The following is a 19556-nucleotide window of genomic DNA, read 5'->3' as shown; positions in this document are numbered from 1 at the left end:
TTCAGAAAATGGCACTACATCTTATTCAAATAATTCAAAAGACACTTTATCAGTCTGTCATAACTGAAATAATGTCTAACTCCTTGAACACATCATCCATATACTCTAACAGACATGAAAATAACCAAGAATAATATTTTTCTGTGCAGTATATGTTTGGGAGAAGCATATTAAATCAAGCCAATCTGTGTGGAAATAACACATAGGGGAAAAACATTTAAATTCTTATACCATCTCAGTGAACAAATACAAAGAGGTACTCATGGACCAGATGTGACCCCGTCCCCGTTTAAAACGGGAGTTAGCTTGAGCTCCCTGGGAACTGACGACTGGCTGCTTGAACTTGTACCCACCCACCCATGAAAGAGGAGGCGGGACAGGACAGAAGCCTAGTTAAGTGCATCATGCAGACCTACACTTCTCCAGCCAGGACACTACTGTCTAGGACCCATCAGCACATACAGTGCCTCTGGCCCCGAGTCAGTGCTGAACATGTATAGTTACATCTCATTTTATGCACTAAATGGACGTTTTAACGTGAGGGCTAATGACAAGCCATAGGGCACATCTTTTGTCAACAGCACCTCCATAAGCCTAGTAATTAGGGCAGAGAAAATCACCAACCTCTTTTCCCCCCAAAAGAGGAAGTATCTTGTACCTGACGCTCTGACTAACTTAGATACTGAAGCTGCATGAGCAAGTCCTGGCTTCCCCTGCGTGTGCTGCCCCGTCTGTTTTAAACATTTAGCTCAGCGCCGGAGCGCACGCACACTGTCCTAGCCCTGCTGGCAAACCTCACGCGGCCTGGGAAAGGGTGGAAATATCTGGCCTCGCAAACACTGCCTGCAAACCACCGGTAATGTACAAATGACTGTCGTTCATTTCTGCTCTGGTGTGGCTCTTGTCCTCAGTACAACCGTAGAACAGTTATGGAACTGTGTGTGTGCGTTTCTCCACGACGTGCATGTGTCATTAGCAGCATGGATTTGAATGCCTCTTTCTGGATGCAGCTTTGGGCTTACTGTGCTTTGGATTAAATAAAACGGTGTATGCTTTGTTCAGAGAACGAAAAAACATGCAAGGCTCGTTTTTGGAGTAAAGTCAAGTTTCAACACCTCGGAAAAACACAACCACTAAATATTTCTGTCCAGGACCAAAGACGTCTGATGATAGATTTATTTTTTGGCGTCAGGGTAATGCAAAACCTTATTGTAGATGGGGTGTTTTTTTTAAACTGCATCCATGGAAAGCCATACGCACATCTATGTGCAGATTTCGTCGGTCATGGAAGGACGTTTTCCCCCTACTCTCCTGTACTGCACCCGTTCCTCCTGAAGCCTCTTTCCATCTGAGCCCTGTGAGCCCGAGGAGCTTGTTAATTAAAACACTTTCCTCGGATTCTCCCATTTTCCTCTTCGCTTTTCTGTTTTTTCCCCCCTTCCTTCGCCACAGATCCGCGGTTGATTTAATGCTAACCACATGACTCTTTGCCCCAGGCTGGAGTCCACGGTGCTGACACTGGAGAGGGGGTGGGTGGGGGAGACGCGTCCCCCTGCCCCTGCATGCCTGCACTTCCTGTCCCGATCAAAGTTCCACACTGTCTCCACACTGTTTATAGTCACTCTCACGGCATAAAGGTTCTTTTTTTGTTGTCAGCTCTCAAACGGCAATATTGTCCTCAGCATCCTCCTCAAGCTTAGCTTGTTCATGTTGGTAGAAACAGCATTTTCATGCAGGCCATCTAAAAACACTCGATATTTCGTTGCCGTGTCTGTGTTACTGTCAGTTCTGATGTCTTATGGTAGCAAACACAATCCATATATCATTTTAGATACATAAGATTCTAATCGGATTTGCTTTTGCAGTGAAATCATAGACACACATTTATTTACAGACAGTGATAAATAATTGAGACGTGATTAAAAGGAGCACTGGGACAGCTGTTTGTCAATTAGGAGCTTTCCAAGAATCATCTGTGTCAAAAATCTTTCCGTCATGATTATTAAGCATGAACGTAATACTTAAACTAGTAATTGGTACCTACCACGTGTCTAAATAATAGTTTTACTATGGGGTGCCACAGGGCACTATACTCATTGCTGTCTGACTCTTGTAACAGTTGGATTCACTAAAGAAACACCAGTGCGATGCTTGAAACTTGCCATTTACTGTTAGACTTATTATTACAGAAACATGAGTCTGTGCTTGTGTGGAAACTATGTATTAAAAGGGGTATACTGTATTAAACTATGTATTAAAAGGGGTATATTAAGGACAATGAGGCCCAAGATCCTTCTTTGTTCCATTCAACAGACTTCGTCATGAGACTACGGCTCTTGGTCGGTGTTTCATTTTTCTGCTGCCTAAGCTACAGCCTTGCCAGAGTCCAGACCGGTCGTCCCCAGGCTCAGGCAGGAAGGAGGGGGCAGAAGGCCGTGCGGCGAGGCAGCACGCCAGCAAACGATGGACATAACGGAGCATCCATCTTCTTTCAGTCTTACAAAGCCGTCCAGGAGGCCAAGCCTAACTACAATGTTATTCCAGGTTAGTGCATCAAGGACCAGCTCATGATGCATAGAGCTGGAGCCTCGACCAATGTTCAAGCTTACTAGATCAACTTCAGATCAACTATTTATGACAATATTAAGCAATGTTTTTTGTTTAAGCAAAATTACTAAGGCAAACTGACAGAGATTCCTGACAGCGTTAACCGGAGTTCATTCAAAGACTGCAGAATTGGCACAACAGATGATGCATAACAGATAAATCAAAGTTTCACCACATGTAAAGCACATGTTTTTGTTTTGTTTATAAAAAATCCATTTTGAAAAGCTGAGATTAGAAAACCTAACAACAGTCTTAATGTGACTCTAAACTTTAGATTTAGGGTCAGGTTTCTGTTTTAAAATCTTGAGGACTTGTGGCATTTTTTTTTAAAGCAAAGTTTCAAAAGCAAAGTAAACAAAAATAGTTTACATGACCATACTGCCCATGGTGGTAGGTAAGACTGGCCACATGATTACTGGCTACATGTCTAAGTTGGGCAGCCTCATTGTCGCACTGCAATTTTGGTCAATACCAGCATAGTCCATTTACTTCATAGTACCAAGTGTGTGGTCTCATATTTTGCAAGACAAAGCTAATGAAAACTTTGACAGCTAAAGTATATTTATAAACAAAATACAGATTAATAAAGGATCATTGCATATTCAGCTTCATTAAGTGTTAATGAAGATACTGTTTAATGAATTTATATTGTTTCTTACTGAACAGTACTTTTTAACCAATCAAATATTTTTCCCCAGGGAATACAGGGCATTGTGTATTTCAGGGCATCACCATGTTTGATAAAACCGTGTGGTCACCAAAGCCCTGTGTCACTTGCTTATGCACCAGAGGGGAGGTAGTGTGTGATGAAACACAGTGCCCTGTTCTACAGTGCCAAATCAAGTTTCAACCTGTTGGGGAGTGTTGCCCAGTCTGCATTGACCCAGGTATCGAACATGTGTTGTCTATACTCAAGATCCCCCTTGTACTAAATATTTAGTTCCAATTCATCAAACTAATTTAGAAAACAAAGCAAAATGTTCGTTTTATTACATTTGAATGCTTTCCTTTTAAAATGCTTTTGAAATACTGTCCAGTTTCTGCTTGTGGGGCAGTTTCTACTCTGTTCTGTGCTGTTTCTACTCCATGTTTTCTTTGGTTCAGATTCTTTTAGTTCTCTCTCCCTGATTTCCTCATACTATAAATGTTTTTCCATCACCATCAGTTCACGATGTCTCTGAAAGCTCTGGGGACTCCCCCATTCCTAATGATCCAAGTGTCCTCGACGCTGCAGTCCTGCACGTCCCTGCGCAGACCACCGAGCACCCACGGACGGGGAGATACGAGGTCGAAGTTGAGCGACACCGCAAGAAAGACGCCGAACGCAAGAGGCGGAAGAAGCAGAACAAAGAGGCGGAAAGGCGGAGGAAGCAGATGGAGGAGAGAGAGCGGCACAAAGAGGAAGAACTGAGGAGGCTGTGGGAGGAAGAGGAGGAGAGGGCTGCAGCGGAGGAGAAGAGGAAGAGGACAGAGGAACACCGGAGGGCCGAGGAAGACAGGACGCGGAGACTGGAGAGGGAACAGAGAGAGATGCTGAGGGCATTTGAGGAGGCAGCTGTGAAGGCCCAGCAACGGCTGAGGGCAGAGGGTGGTGATGATGAAGAGGAAAGAGAAGACGCTGTCTGGTTGAGAGGGGATGTGTTCCAAATGCAACCACAAGTGTCTGCCCCAGCAGACACTCCGCCGCTGCAGACCCCACCCGGGCCCAGTGAGGCCAGCGAGGAGGAGGAGGGTGAGGAGGAGGAAGGCAGAGAGGAGTCTGAGAGGATAACCTACTCCCTGCCTCAAGGCTGCACAATCTCTGATGTCATTGTCTCCTGTGAGAACGCCAAACTTACTAGCATTCCTCCTCTTTCCATTCCTGAGCTCAAGTCTCTTAATTTGCAGGGTAAGGCACTGCAGCTAAATAAACTAAACAAACTGTGAGAAAGCATGACCCTTGGGGAAGACATGCTTTGTTCCACAATGAATGTGACCACAGAAAAATACTTACGCTTCATATCATTATCACAAATTATATGAACTACATGAAACACAACACTGCTAAATGTAATTTATGCAGCTCCAGAATTAAAAGAAAATTACAGCTTTGACGTAAATAAAATATATGATTTAATTAACATAATTTTAACCATCAGGCTTTGGCAAAAGCTTTAAAATTTGTGAATATAGTTTCTGAATCATTGAAGAGATATTACAAACCAAATGTTGTGTATCCACAGGAAATGCAATCACTACTATTCCAGCTGGAGCATTTAATGGCATACTGAACCTGGAGTGGATTGATTTAGGAAAAAATAAACTCTTATCATCTGGAATCGACCCTCAGGCATTCAAAGTAAGAACCACTTTGCTGTGATCAGGCCTGTACTCATTAAGAATAAACACAATATTCTCTCACAAACATTCACATCCCACCTCACTATGAACATTCCTTTGATGCGACTGACTGTGGAAGACAGAGGACACACCACTTGTTGTCAGTGCTGCTACAGGTCCACTGTGCCTCCATAACTAATGATGTAGTACATCTGAACAGCATCCAGTTTAATGTTAAGACTTTTTACCCCCACTTCTTTAAGCTAGTCTGTTTCCTGCTGCATAGCTAGCATGTCAAGGCAGACTGGGAACCACCACTACTAGCTGATGCACCATGATGAGCAACGTCATCATAGCGAGGGAGTTTGCAACCTGTCCCCTAATAAGTGTTTCAAAGTGAGCAAGCCTAGTACTTAGCTACAGGGTTAAGGTGAGTTAGCCTACTTACTACCTTTATCTTTACAGCCTTCTACAACATCTTACAACCAGGGCAGGTGGCCTCATCCTAGCATGTAGCGTCCAAATAATTAGATGCACTGCTTAACGAGGATCATCGTCCTGGTTCAACATCTTGTGGGTTGATGATCGCTTATAAATACTCACACCTCCTTGGTAACTTCAGGGGATGGTGAAAACACAACGTGTTCCTCCTGAACAGTGGTGAGAAGATAAGTTGGACGAGAGCTAACGAGGTCAGAACAGCCAGTGGCAAGTGGACCTTCTGTTCTCTAACGTGCTCTTGAATTACATGAAGCTTTTGGTAGAGCTGCTTCATGACCTGGTCAGACTAGACAATATAGATGAAGCAGTGTGCACAAAGATCTAGAGCAACACGCTCCCTGTGGTCCCAAGACCTGGTGTGTGGGACATGGGACACTATTGCTCACTTCATTTGGGCCAGGCATCATGAACCATTCATCTGGGAGTCTGCTCCTTAAGGGGAAAGGAGGCTGCCCTTTGAAGTGGTCATCCAGATTTAGTCAACATATTGCAGGGTGCCACTGATCCACTCGGCTGGGGTGATTGTTTGCTCCAACCCTGACCACCTGGCCCTCTGGGCCTGGCCTGAGGTGGTCACCATCACCTAGGCATCCATAGTCCTTTCAAGACACACCCTGTATTACAGCAAGTTGCATAATAACTCAGGGTGCAGACATTCCAAATTGTGCTTCCTGGAGAACATTCTAGAAAAAAACCATCTCTCCACAGTTGATGTGTATCTGTTGGCTATGTGAGCCCAGTCTGCTTTACGCTGACAGTTTTCATGTCCTGGTCCATGTCCTTTACACGAGTAAATTCATTTCAAATTTCATTTGTCCAGTTGGATGATGGAAGTGATTGGATGCATGCATTCATGGGAGGGAAGCGTGCTTTCAGATGCTCTACAGTGGCACATATATGGGGGAGCAGACCGCACGCCACAGTATTGAAAGGAATGTCGAGCTAATTCCCAATGCAGGATACCTCACTCCCTTAATGAAAAAGGCGGGTTTTGGAAATATCCTAATATTTTCAAATCTTGTAAAAATGACTGAAGGTCACTTTTCTGTATACACATGGCACAAGACCAACTTGAAAAGTCAATGAATGCTACAGGCCAATTTACACATACATACATAAACATTACAGCCTTTCCCTCTTTTTGCTTTGATTAAACCTTGAGCAGACATGTTAAATGAAAACAAAATTCCATGGCACGTGATCAAGAGAAATATCAGCAGGCATGCTGTTCAGCTCCATCCATGTGTCACTAGTGCCCTGCGAGTTCCAGGAAATAGTTCAGAGATGCACTTTGTAACAAGACAGCAAAAACCTATTGTGGTTTATCATGCACAAAACCTGATACAGTAACCGAGGTGGCAGAAATTTTGTATCCTGTAATAATTTATCTGTGGCACTGGTACAATTTATGAAAAGAGTAAAAATAATCTAATGTATGTTGTGTCAAGGGATTATACCATGGAAATGTGCCACCAAATGCTAATTATCATGAAAACAGAACTATGTCTGTAATACAATGAGAACTGAATTATAGATGAAACCACAAGACGAGATGAGATGGCTCATTACTACCCAAACTTATGGAAACACTGACAGACCCGTGCCCATTGTTTCACAATGTGATTTGATAATTACTTGCTAAGTAACACGCTGATTAACTATAAGAGAAGTGCATGTTTTCTTTCACAGAACCTCAAATTCTTAACCCGAATGTATATGGATGGAAATCTGCTAGAAGAGATTCCCCAAGGGCTTCCAGATACCCTACTAGAATTAAAGATCAACGAAAACAACCTTCAAGAGATTGAAGAAAACAGCTTTGAAGGCAAGTCATCTATATATGAGGTCCAGATATAGCTTCAGAACTAAATACGTTTTTGACATGTGAGGGTAATTGAAAACGTTTTTAGAGTGTTAGTTAATTACAAATACCATTATTGAGTACAAAATGGTACAAAAAATATCTCCCATAGACTTTCTCAAAGCATTGTTTCATGGTTACAAAATGTTTTTAAAAACTCAAATGTAATGGTAACGTATCAACACAGTAGGACTAATTAAAAACACAAATGTACTGCTAATGTAGCACACAACAGGGCTAATTAAAACACAATTAACCTAACAGGGCTAAATCTTTGACTATGTTGACTCCCAAAAAATGGGATTACTTCACAGGAGCCCTGTTTCTATGGTCTTTTCTGCATGTCTTCTTTGTGAGCATTTAGCTTCTATTTCTAACAACTCCTGTTATTCTAAACTGAGTGAATATGGATTTGCATGGTATGGAAACACTTCTACCTCCTTGTCAGACATGTTTGTAAACATAATAAAATATCAACATTTTGGAAGGTGATCCTGTAAATGATATCAATGCAAATAGCTACAGTTAATTGCAACTAGGCTTCTAACTATTAAAGCTAATACCTAAACAATTACAGTTTCTTTTTTGGCAAAATGCCGAATTAACAATTAACAAAATAACCTTATGGTGTGATATTGCTACACTGTTTTTATGCTGGCTGTACAAAAACCACCAATTTCCTGAAACTCAAACTGTTCCTTAGAAGTCCATGAGAAGTAATTTTTCGGTTGTCTGTAACTCTAAAATACAGCATTCCACAACCGAAAAAAAAACACACAACAACCCATCAAAACACCAATTTACATGCTTATTGAACATGCACAATAAAACCCCATCCTACAAGAATGTCATCTAAATGCACTGGTACAATTTATGTCAGGTCTCAGCAGTCTGGTTACCTTAGAGATGGAGGGGAACCTGCTAAGTGAAGGAAATGTGAATCCCAGAGCCTTCACAGCACTGAAGCAGCTCAACTATCTGCGGTTGAGCAGGAACCACTTCCGTACTGTTCCTCAAGGTCTACCACCATCCCTGCAGGTGCACGTACCAGACAATCCAGCAATGGATTGGAGTTTTTATTGCAATATTCCAGTCAAAAGGAAATGCTGACTAGAACATTTTAAAGTTATGAATTACATGCAAGTTATTTGTTTTACCTGGTGAGAGAAAAAAACAACAACTCAGCACTGTATAGTTTACCAAAATCATAACTGTACTGCAGCACTGTGTAGCTTGACCTGTCATTCTACTGTTTTTCAGGAGCTACACCTTGAAAATAATTTAATTGAGGAAATATCTGAGGGAGCTTTTAACCAAAGCACCAACATCAATGTGATCGTGCTGCGGCACAACAGAATTGATGAATCACGGATTGCGCCATTAGCTTGGCTCAATCACAGGTATGTGCTGCTGAATAAATAACACAAAACAAATCATATACTGTATTATGTAATGAAAAGAAAAATAAGCGTGATTTGAAGACCATACAGATGTTTCCACTATACAATATTGCCAATCTTAATACATAATTTTCATTGAAAGTTCACCATATTCTTCTTTGCTTATGAACGACACTCTGAAAGGAACCTGGAATCAATAGATCTTTCACACAACAAACTCCATTTGGTTCCATCCTTTCTGCCAAAGTCCTTGGTTCACCTGGTGCTGGCCGGCAATCAGATTGAACGCGTTCCAGGATACGTGTTTGCACATATGGAGCCTGGTCTTGAGTATCTATACCTCTCCTACAACAAGCTGGATGGAGATGGTGTTGAGCCAGAGTCTTTCTTTGGAACATTTCAAACTATGACGGAGTTGTGTTTAGACCACAACCATCTGACCAGTGTGCCCACTGGTATCAACGAAATGACATCATTACATTTTCTCAGACTGAATAACAACAACATAAGGTATAGTTCATTTCATCCCTTTCTGGATAGGGTTAGGGATAGACCACTGATCAGTTCTTTTTCTGGACAGGGAAAAGGTGTAACAAAGTAAATTTACAAAAGTAAAAGTAGTTTATGAGCCAATACAGTGCCTAAACTAGGCTTGCAATATCATTCTATTCCATCATCTTAAATTCAATGCTTGTACAGCTTACTGTACTACTAAGATTGTGATGATATTTTAGACTACCGATAAACTCTAACTACTTTAAATGTTTCATCCAACAGGCACATTGGAGAAGACAATATTTGTGACCCCATGAATGATGAAGACTTAAACCTTGTAGCCCTGCGCCTTGAAAACAATCTCCTTGACCCTCGAAAAATTCCTCCAAATGCCTTCTCTTGTGTTAGGTCCTATTCTAGCATTATTCTGAAACCTCAGAGAATTAAATAATCAGTCTATTTTCACAGATCTTGTCAAATAACATTGCTTGTGCCAAACAGTGATGGAAAATCATAGTACTTGTTAAGCTCAAGGAAACAATTCAAGGTGATATGTAATGGTAATTTCTAAGTTTTTAATCTATATGTATAAATGTTTTGGTTTGGGATCACTTAATTGTGCTAAACAAAGTATTACTAAAATACTTCATGTATTAGCCTAGAGTTACTTTCTAGAACATGGTCTGAGGTTCTTAGGATCTATTACTACCATCTTTCTCTGTCCCCTAAATTGATATCTGTCCTACGTGTCTGTAGGGACAAATTGAATATCCAAGACTTTAGGCAGCGTTAGGAAGTTCGGTTAAAATCAGTATTCAATTTTTTAAGTTATATGCAGGAGCATGACTTTTCAAAAATGTACATCATTAGATGGTTACTACTGACTGGGATCTTTTAATAGGCCGATACATTTTCTCATTATTCATAAAATGGTTCCAGACTAGAAGTGCATATTTTTATATACATCTAAGAGTAAATTAAACAGAATTCAGGTGACTGAATTTCAGACTGACCACTTTACTTGGCTGGCTCAGAAACAGGTGGGATGCTGGTGTTTAATAAATCAGACAAAACTATAAACTAAGCATCTTTCATTTTACATGCAGTATTAAAGTGAAAGTCCACAATGCAATAGTGGCTGCTGGAAGTAAATCCATCACTGTAGGTGTGAGGACACCCACAAGTGTGTGGGGTCTACATGGGAAACACTGCATGAGTGAACCGCGCCCAGATTAAGAGCAGTTGTAACTAAGGGAAAGGGTTAAACATCCAACACTTTTAAAATGCAAATGATTTCTCCAGGCATATTTCTCAAGTGTAACAAGCCCTTAAGGTTCATGCATGCCTTATTTTTCTTTTCAAAGAGCTAAAGATTCTCTAGCTATATTATGGATTCAACAACTTACTGATGGAAGAGTCTTGAGAACTTTAGCCATTTACTTCAAATGAAAACATTACACTACATCACATCACTGTGGCTGTAAGAGAAAAGATGCAAATGTATTTGTATATTTTAATTTTTTATCACATATTGTAATACATAGTCTTATTATGTCATGTAAACTGTTAAATCAAATGAAAAAAGCTAAGGAAATAAACTTAGACTGAGCTACAATTACAAACTGCAGTAAAAAGCATTCTACTGAAAATCCAAAATGTATTCGTTAAAATATTTTTTTTACCTCAACTCATTAACCATTAACTAAATGCTATATGAGCACTGATAAATAGATAACGCTCATATAAAGCACATGCACATTTTCATGTTCATGATGATCATGATAGCCAAGAATATAAAACATTCATTCATACATTGAAGCTGAAAGTTTATGTGGTAGATATAAAGTCTTCAAGTAATATAATGCTGTTTTCTTCAAAGGACTTCATGTAGTCATCCACACAATCATCAAGTTAACAAACATTTGATGGTTTGAAGTACCAAGAAGGATCATTTATACATCAGATTTCTCTCAATTCCACATTTGTGACAAGCTCTCTGCTATCCAACCTCCCATTCTGAGCTACAATCAGACAATATGGCAAGTCACTTCCAAAATCCCTTCTCAAAGGCTACAAGTTATGAATCAAGTTATGAGTCAAATTGGCCATTTATTCATCCGTTCAATCAGTATAATGACAACACACTGCTGACATGTGCAGCTGTGTGAGGATGTGCCCCATCAACAAAACAGGAAGCATGTATTAGTCTTTACTATGACAGGTTGGGAGCATATGACAAAGAAGATTTAAATATAAGGGTGGGACTATAATATACATGTATAAAATAATTTGAAACTAGAGTGCAATGGCAATCTCCCACTACTGAATCATTTTGGAAGTAGTAAGTACTATCAACATTTTGTTTTACATTTATAAACTGTAATACCAGTTTGCGTTACCGTTACTGTTAAAGTAAAAATGTGTCTGTTGAGGCTAAGAGGAAACTGCACTGAAACCCTAATAGAAAATCTCTTCCATTATATACAAGTTCATTGCCAAACCTACACATATTTGGCAGCACAGATCTTCCCATAAACATAGCCCTAAGTAAAGTTTTGCGCTGTTGCAAGCACATTGTTATGTATGGCTTGGAAAACTGTCATACAACACTCAGGACAAGACTGTAGTCATACCTGATACTGACATTTATTCAAACTGACTTTTAGGTCCACTTCAAAACTAATATTTACCTTACTGAAAGGTTATTTACTCTTTCTGATTATATACATAAGAAATTAAAATGGTATCAGGGTATTAGACATATTTTCAACAGGCACAAAGATCCATGGAGTATTTGAATGTGTAATAACCATATGGACAGATTAAAGCAAAATGCGATTAACCTTAACAGTAAGTTCAAAAAGATTTGGATTTAAAAGGCTCCTTTATATAAGTGCAAAATCACATCATGTAAAAATACCTCTTCATAAATTATGTAATATGTTTCCCCAAGCTGCAAAGTCAATACTTAAAATTTAAGATGGCAAGAAACCACCCCCTTGCAAGTACCTACCCTGAGAACCTTTATAAGGACTAACCATTGAACATATAAGCTTACGATTTTGGCCAGGATTCAAGCAGTGATGAGAAACATATGACCGGCAGCAATGTGTTTCAGCAGTAGTTAGGAGTTCACCGATGTTGTGATCAGTGTGAGGTCTTTATTCACACATAGCTCCTCATAGTGGCAGTGACATTTCATGTCTGGTCAGGGGGTTCACTCTCTGAAGAGCAATTCTTATTTGTTTTTCTTTTTGAAATTTTGTGCAATATCTTGTGATCTACAGCTCATCTCATACTGGCAAGTGTATTCATGTTAGCACAGCACTGGATGCTTTCTGGAGCTAAATAAGGATAACAAATTTCTCAGGTATGGATTTTGTTTTTACAGAATACATTTTTTATTTGATCATTTCATACAACTGAGTGGGAAAGAGGCTATAACTTAGAAAGCTTAAAACAATAACTCTGGTATGTTTCCGGAATGATCGTTTAATTTTCCAGCCTTTATTACATGATATTTATAAGATGAGGGGTAAGGGGTTTTTGACAAACACCTATAAACTATTCTGTATTGAACTTTTCAAGTATACATGACTAATATACATGACTTGTACAATTAGTAACAGCAAACAAATGATAATGCTCACGAACTTCTTTATAAAGATTCAATCAACTCTATATACAAGTTTGTTTAACGTATTTTGGTGTAAAAGATGCTGTTGCAAATTTATAAATGTAATTTGTAAATAACTCCTATATTTGCTCTTCAAAATACCTGAACATTACTCTGGAATATTGATGATTTCCTGTTTGTCTATTTCCCCTTAACATGCGCTACAGGTGAAGTCTCTAACTTACATGCTCAAATGGTACTTTGGGTCAACTGCAGCAGTGAACATGAGCAGAGAATTTTGACTTTTACAGAATTTTGACTTTTTGACTTTTATAGAAAACCTGTTTTTAAGGCAAATGTTATTGCATGACAATGCTCAAGTGAATTTAAGTGAATTTTAAGCACCTTTTATATCAAACCTGCTATTTTTTCTCCTTCACACTTTTCTGCAAGTAACTTGTAGCAGAAAACAATCCAACACAGGGCTGAATGTATCTGATACAGCTGCGTGATATACCATGACCATGATGATGTAACCCATCATGATTAACTGAGTGATTGTGTATAGCCTATAGAAAGTTGTTCTAACAATTTTATTGCCTATGATTAGCTAAGACTAGTTAAGGAGCAGATGGGCTTGAACAAAAGCAACCGCTGTTCCCTATTTTGCTTCATGATGATAAGGAGGAGTTGAGTGGACACAGGGGTCTTGGAGGAGTGGACATGGGTGTCTTGGAGGAGTGGACATGGAAATCGTGCTCCCTAACATCCTGTTGCAAGAATTTTTCTCTACTCACATCATCTGATTTAAAAGCCAGCTTCACCAGAAAGCCACAGCCCATTACTGAAGAGCCCCCTTCAACTTAAGATTCACTCTCACCTAAAATAAGATCACATTAACATACCTATGTTGGATATGGCCTTTAACTATAACTTTTACTATAAGGCCTATAACTTTAACAGTGTTTTTTTTAAGGTACAGTCCAAATTTGCACATTACAGCTATGTCAAAAGATATGACCTGTTTAAAAACATGTTTCAGTGCCATGGACAGGATGCTTTAATAAATACAGGAAGTGTTAACAAATGTTTATACAAGTGTCCTTTCACCCTTAAGGGTGATCAAAAATTAAATTTTAGTTGAGTATGAAAGTTATTAAAATTTGTGTACCGTTGTTAACAACCAATCATTTTGAGCCAAAACATAATGCATATAGCTGTTGCAATGAGCTGAAAAAAGGGGGGGGGGGGGGGGTCATTATCAACCCATATTTATGAATATTTGAAGCAGATGCATCCGAGTTGCTGTACTGCCCCATTTTACCAATGCCTAAAGACATGGTTGACCAAGCTGGTTAGGAAACATACGACTTTCCCAGCTTGCAAAACCTGAATTTGGTTAAAAATGTCTAATAATGTAGGCAGTGGAGGAATCTTCATTAATGAGAGCACCATCACTTCTGTTTTCAGGTTTTGGCCATCAAGTCACTAAAATCTTCACAATGAGAGTACTATTGTTGTTTGCCCTCCTGTTGCTGTGCCATGCAAAACCGTACAAGCCCATAAACATCATGGAGTTAATGAAGATCCATGACATCATGCAACAGGACAGGAGTGACGACGACGACGACGATGACGACGATGACGATGATGATTACGTTTTTAACTTTGAAGACAACTTTATTTCAGACTGTCCCTTTGGTTGCCAGTGTTCAAGAAGGGTAGTTCAGTGTTCGGATCTAGGTAACTTTTTTTCCCCTCATTGGTAACCATGGTACCACAGCATCTATTAGTGCTTTACCACTCACTCAAAGGATACCCTTTGCTGTTTTGAGATGGAGAGTGTGTGTGGGTATAATGAATTCATTTCTTTCTTTCTTTTTTTAAACTCACCACAGGTTTGACATCAGTGCCACGTGACATTCCGGAGGACACATTAATGATTGACCTCCAAAACAATGATATTACTCAAATCAAGGAGAATGACTTCAAAGGACTAAACAATCTATATGTAAGATAAATAAGTCACACTAAAAAGATGAGTAAAAAGTGAATACTCGCAGGTTTCTCAAGCAAGCTTTGTTAATTATTTGGGAAGACATGAGGTTCAAACAAGGACAGGGTATAAAAGGATTTACGTATTATACAGGAAGTTTTGAAATATATGTGCATACATTTGTCATTTGGAGCATGTCACTGATAAATGAATGAATTACTGCATGCATGTTTCTCATATTTATGAAGCAGCTGTCTATGCAACATGTGCATCATGACCACCTCTTCAAAAACTGAATTTGTTTCTACAGGCCCTGTTTCTGGTCAATAACCAGATATCAAAGATTCACCCGAAGGCTTTCCAAAACATGGAGAAACTCCAGCTCCTCTACCTGTCATATAACCTTCTAACACAAGTTCCTGAAAACCTGCCAAAGAATATTCTGGAGCTAAGACTCCATGACAATAAGATAAGCAAAATCCAAAAAGAGGCATTCAAAGGGATGCGATCCCTGCATGTTCTAGGTATGACCTTTAAATAAATAGTACTATGATTTCATTGGAATTATACCAGTGAAAATGTATGACACAGGTAGTGCAACCATCATTAGCATATCTAAAATTCACCAGTACCAGTAATTCTAAATATTTTACAAATTTAGCCAATTATTTATTCAATTATTTTTTGAAAGCAAAACATCACATAATTGATAAGGGAACTTGTTACATACAACTTGTGTTTACATGGCTGTCCACTTAAATCTGTTCACTGAGCCTTTTTTTTCTTGGAAATATTCAAAAAATGTTATAGTACAAAAGTTTTACTGTAAATCCTTCAATGAAGTGCGTTCAGCCCTGAGTGAAAAGGTCACACCTCTACTGAGCAAATGACTAATGTCAGGCAGCCTGTTCTTAAAGATGTATTATCCTGCACAGTTTACGTACCTTGATCAAAACACCCTATGAAGGTTAAGCTTAAGGTTAACTTAAACACTGCAGATCTTCAGAGTTAGCACCCTGGAGTCCTTAATGCCACACATTTCTCCCACCAGAAATGACGGCAAATCCCATTGCCAACAGTGGGATTGAACTAGGAGCTTTCGATGATATGGCAACCCTTTATTTGAGAATTGCTGAGGCAAAGCTGACACATGTGCCTAAAGGTAACATCTCTCCGTGTGACTGTAAAGGTCTCTCCATGTGACTGTAAAGGTCTCTGTGTGACTGTAAAGGTCTCTCCGTGTGACTGTATGAATAATGTGGATAGTTGAGGTATAGCTCATTCTCACATTTAGTGTGCCCGCATGCAAATTTTGGACATAGCTTTATGTTCATATATTATTCTTCATAATGTAAGTATATGGTTTATGGTATATGGTTTTGCTAATTTCTTGTCACCACAGAACAGCACAGCCTATAAATGTTCAACACTGTCAGTGAAAAATCTTACTGCAAATAATACATAATATACAGTCAAATTGCTGACTCATTTTTAGCAGTGAGAATATTACTTCAGTGATTTGAATATTTTTATACATTCTTAATCTGCACATTTTCTCTGGTCATACTAAATGCGATCATAAATATTTTTGTTAAAAATAAAGCCCTTCATAAATTTAATCAGGGAGGAAAATATGAATCCATTCTGAACACTTAATTATGTTTTATTTTTACAGATCTTCCCTCCTCTCTCACTGAACTTCATCTGGATTATAATACTATTACAAAAATTGAAGTGGAAGACTTTATTCGATACAAGAATTTACTGAGGTGAAAACTCTACAATGAAGTGGTAGGAAATGGCCATAAACAGACTATATATCAACATGCAATTCTCTATCATTAATTATAGGCTGGGACTGGGTTTTAACCACATCAAGTCTGTTGAGAATGGGAGCTTGGCAAACATTCCCAAAATCAGAGAAATGCATCTGGATAACAACAGACTGAAAAAAGTTCCCCCAGGTTTGAATACTCTTAAATATTTACAGGTAAGTAAAGAAGCTTTTTTAAGCAAAAGTTCTATACGAAGAAATAAAGAAACATCATATTACACGCCGTCATTAATTAATGTGTTTTTGTGTCACCATCCTATTAGGTGGTGTACCTCCATGCTAATGGTATTAACAGTGTGGGAGTGAATGACTTTTGCCCAACTCGAGCGAAAGCCAAGAAGTCTCTCTACACAGGCATAAGCCTGTTTGCCAACCCAGTGAAATACTGGGAGATACAACCACCCACCTTCCGCTGCACCTCTGGACACAGAGCTGTACAGCTCGGCAACTTCAGAAAAAAGTGAGCTCAGTCTCACTGACAATTTTCAGAATATCCTTCCACCAGAGAGCAGAACTTCAGCATTTGATGTAAGATGTAATTTTACAGGGCTCTCATTTCCTCAGTATGTCAAGCTGCACTGCGCACTCAGTGCGCCACCTGCTGGTGAACAAGCAGTTTACTTGAAAAATATATTTTGCGAAAACAGTGAAAAACAATATAGACTAAAACAGGGATTTCTGCTGGATTCAATTTATGCTTGTTTAAAATTTCATAAGGTGCCACAATATATGCTATAACAATTTAATGTTCATGTTTATGTTCTTTAACAAGTTTATGTTCACTGGATCAGGAGATCTGTCAACACCTTCATACAGAATCTCTTGGCCAACACTATTGTTAATAAGTAACTGAAACAGTTGTTCCATCACTAGAGGAACATCAACATCTTTTAATGCTCAAGTTTAGATTTCAATCAGTGTGAAATCAAATATTGTAAAATAAATCTTATCTGGCCAGTTTATCTGTGTGATTGTTAAATACATTAAAGCACGTTAAGTATATGATTAAATACAGTATCTACCCTAACAAACTACATCCACAACACAATCAAATCTTTGCTAAAAGAAGCATACGTTTAAAGCTGAAAGTTAGTGAGTAAAATAAAGGCAGATACTTAACCTCTCTGCAAAAACAGTATTCCGGTCCCAGATACGTGGGAGCTACCTCGTGGTATGAATCAGGTGTGCAAAAGTCATGAAACAAATAAACGTTAAAATCCAGTGGATCCCAAGAGGCTAAACATCTCTGTGGCTAAACATCTCTGTTCCTCACTCATCATCTTTAATGGGGGTCATAATCTGGACTTTAATGAGGGTCTTTTTTCATGGCGTAATGTGCTTCAGCACTGCCTCTAGCACAACATGAGAGAATGAAAATGTAAGTGTAAACCACAATGCTGTAATTGTGATTTCCAAGGCAATGATGGTGGTAGCTCTGAAGTTACTGGTATACAATTATCTCATGATAATCAAAATATCTAGAAAAGTTTTTTAACAATGTTATTGTTATTATGCATGTAAGTAACTACTGTATTGTCTGGACTATAGAGCACACCTCAATATAGGCCACACCTACATAGTAAAAAAAAAAAAGTTAAATGTTGTATAAGCCGCACCAGGCTAAAAGCCGCATATATCTACTGAACTGAATACATTTAACTGAACTGATCAGTTTCTGAACGGTGCCTGAAGCATTTCACGTGCAACAGATTTGATTAGGTAACACACACACTGTGTCTCTATTTGATCAGATTTGCCTTTCAGCCTGTGTTGTGCCGAATTCAGAATCCCCTCGTTTATCCGCATAAAGACGCTACAGATTATATTTTCGATTTAGGTTTCTACGCATAAATAAGAGCTAGACTTTAATTATCCATCACAGCAAACGGCATGGCATTATCCATGTCCAAAGCCACACTGGCTCAAGGGTGTTAATTATTTAAAATAAAAAACACACTGGCTATATTGAAGTTCACCTCTGACCACATGGCTTCGCAGTATTACAGCAGTATTATGTCTAAATATCTAGTTAGGGCAAAATTTGAGTGCTCAATGAACTAAATTATATTCACTGTAACTCGTGGGAAAGCGTGGGGGAAAAAATTAGCGGCTTATAGTCCGGAAAATACGGTAATTATACTGACTGATTATATTGTATACTGGCTGGAGATAATCACATCATAGTCTTCAGAGTCAAAGCATACTTCAGAACTGATTCATTGATATGCACCATTTTGCATTACTCAGCATGTTTTACAAAGAGGAAATGTAAATTAGTGTGTTTACAAAGCATGCACAAAAGATCAAAACCCCATTCTCCACAAAACACACTATTCAAACCTCTAAACTGTACTGTAAGGGTTGGGTTAGGGTCATCAAGCCTTTGATTGAGATCAATATTTTCTGGAGCTCGTGACAATCAAATCATTTACCAGCAGATGGAGCTTCTTGTCCAGTTTTTGACTCATGAGACAGTAGTTTCTCAGTCCTGTTTCTGTGGAACCAGATCACATTGTGTGTGTGCCTGATGTGTCCAATTCACTCTGCTAATGAGCTTTTGAGTTGAATCCTGGGTGTTAAACTTGTTAGACTTGGATGACCAACCAGTGATGCTTTCCCACCTTAAGTAAACACCAATATTGTCTTACCAAAATATCTGGTAACCTAATACAAGACATTATAATATAATTATAGTATTTATTAGTAATCAGACTGAAGTGATAAAGAATTCTTACAGAAAAAAGTTCACATCTCAAAAATGCATTTTCTAGTAAGTTACTAATGAATACTGCTGTGTTACACTGTTCTTATGTAAATAAAAATAAGTGTAAATTGAGCTGTTAATCATTAAAGGAATATTTCTGCATTTCCCCCCACATAATTTCTAGGTGCCACATAAATTGTACAAAGTTTAAAACACAAATTTG

At 38.8% G+C, this 19556-nt stretch overlaps 3 protein-coding genes across 4 annotated transcripts in view; 2 read left to right on the top strand and 1 right to left on the bottom strand.

The window, feature by feature from the left end:
* Positions 1-19556, bottom strand: part of cenpp (centromere protein P) — a 65236-nt gene that overhangs the window by 8483 nt on the left and 37197 nt on the right. The window lies entirely within an intron of this gene.
* Positions 447-10791, top strand: ecm2 (extracellular matrix protein 2, female organ and adipocyte specific). The gene is made up of 10 exons (XM_077009302.1): positions 447-856; positions 2314-2544; positions 3306-3494; positions 3773-4495; positions 4830-4945; positions 7117-7252; positions 8169-8326; positions 8549-8688; positions 8872-9198; positions 9466-10791. Exons 2-10 carry the CDS (start codon positions 2322-2324, stop codon positions 9632-9634), a joined length of 2181 nt encoding a protein of 726 aa, XP_076865417.1. The 5' UTR covers positions 447-856; positions 2314-2321; the 3' UTR covers positions 9635-10791.
* Positions 12261-17589, top strand: aspn (asporin (LRR class 1)). 2 transcript variants are annotated; one of them, XM_077009324.1, is made up of 9 exons: positions 12261-12553; positions 14270-14542; positions 14698-14810; positions 15106-15319; positions 15847-15957; positions 16471-16564; positions 16647-16785; positions 16893-17119; positions 17413-17589. In XM_077009324.1, exons 2-8 carry the CDS (start codon positions 14302-14304, stop codon positions 17091-17093), a joined length of 1113 nt encoding a protein of 370 aa, XP_076865439.1. In that variant the 5' UTR covers positions 12261-12553; positions 14270-14301; the 3' UTR covers positions 17094-17119; positions 17413-17589. The 2 variants fall into 2 exon arrangements, with proteins under 2 accessions (XP_076865439.1, XP_076865429.1); XM_077009314.1 differs by having other exon boundaries at positions 16893-17589.

Source organism: Brachyhypopomus gauderio, chromosome 1 (assembly GCF_052324685.1).
Source record: "Brachyhypopomus gauderio isolate BG-103 chromosome 1, BGAUD_0.2, whole genome shotgun sequence".
Lineage (NCBI taxonomy): Eukaryota > Metazoa > Chordata > Actinopteri > Gymnotiformes > Hypopomidae > Brachyhypopomus > Brachyhypopomus gauderio.
This window is presented reverse-complemented; position numbering and strand designations above follow the sequence as displayed.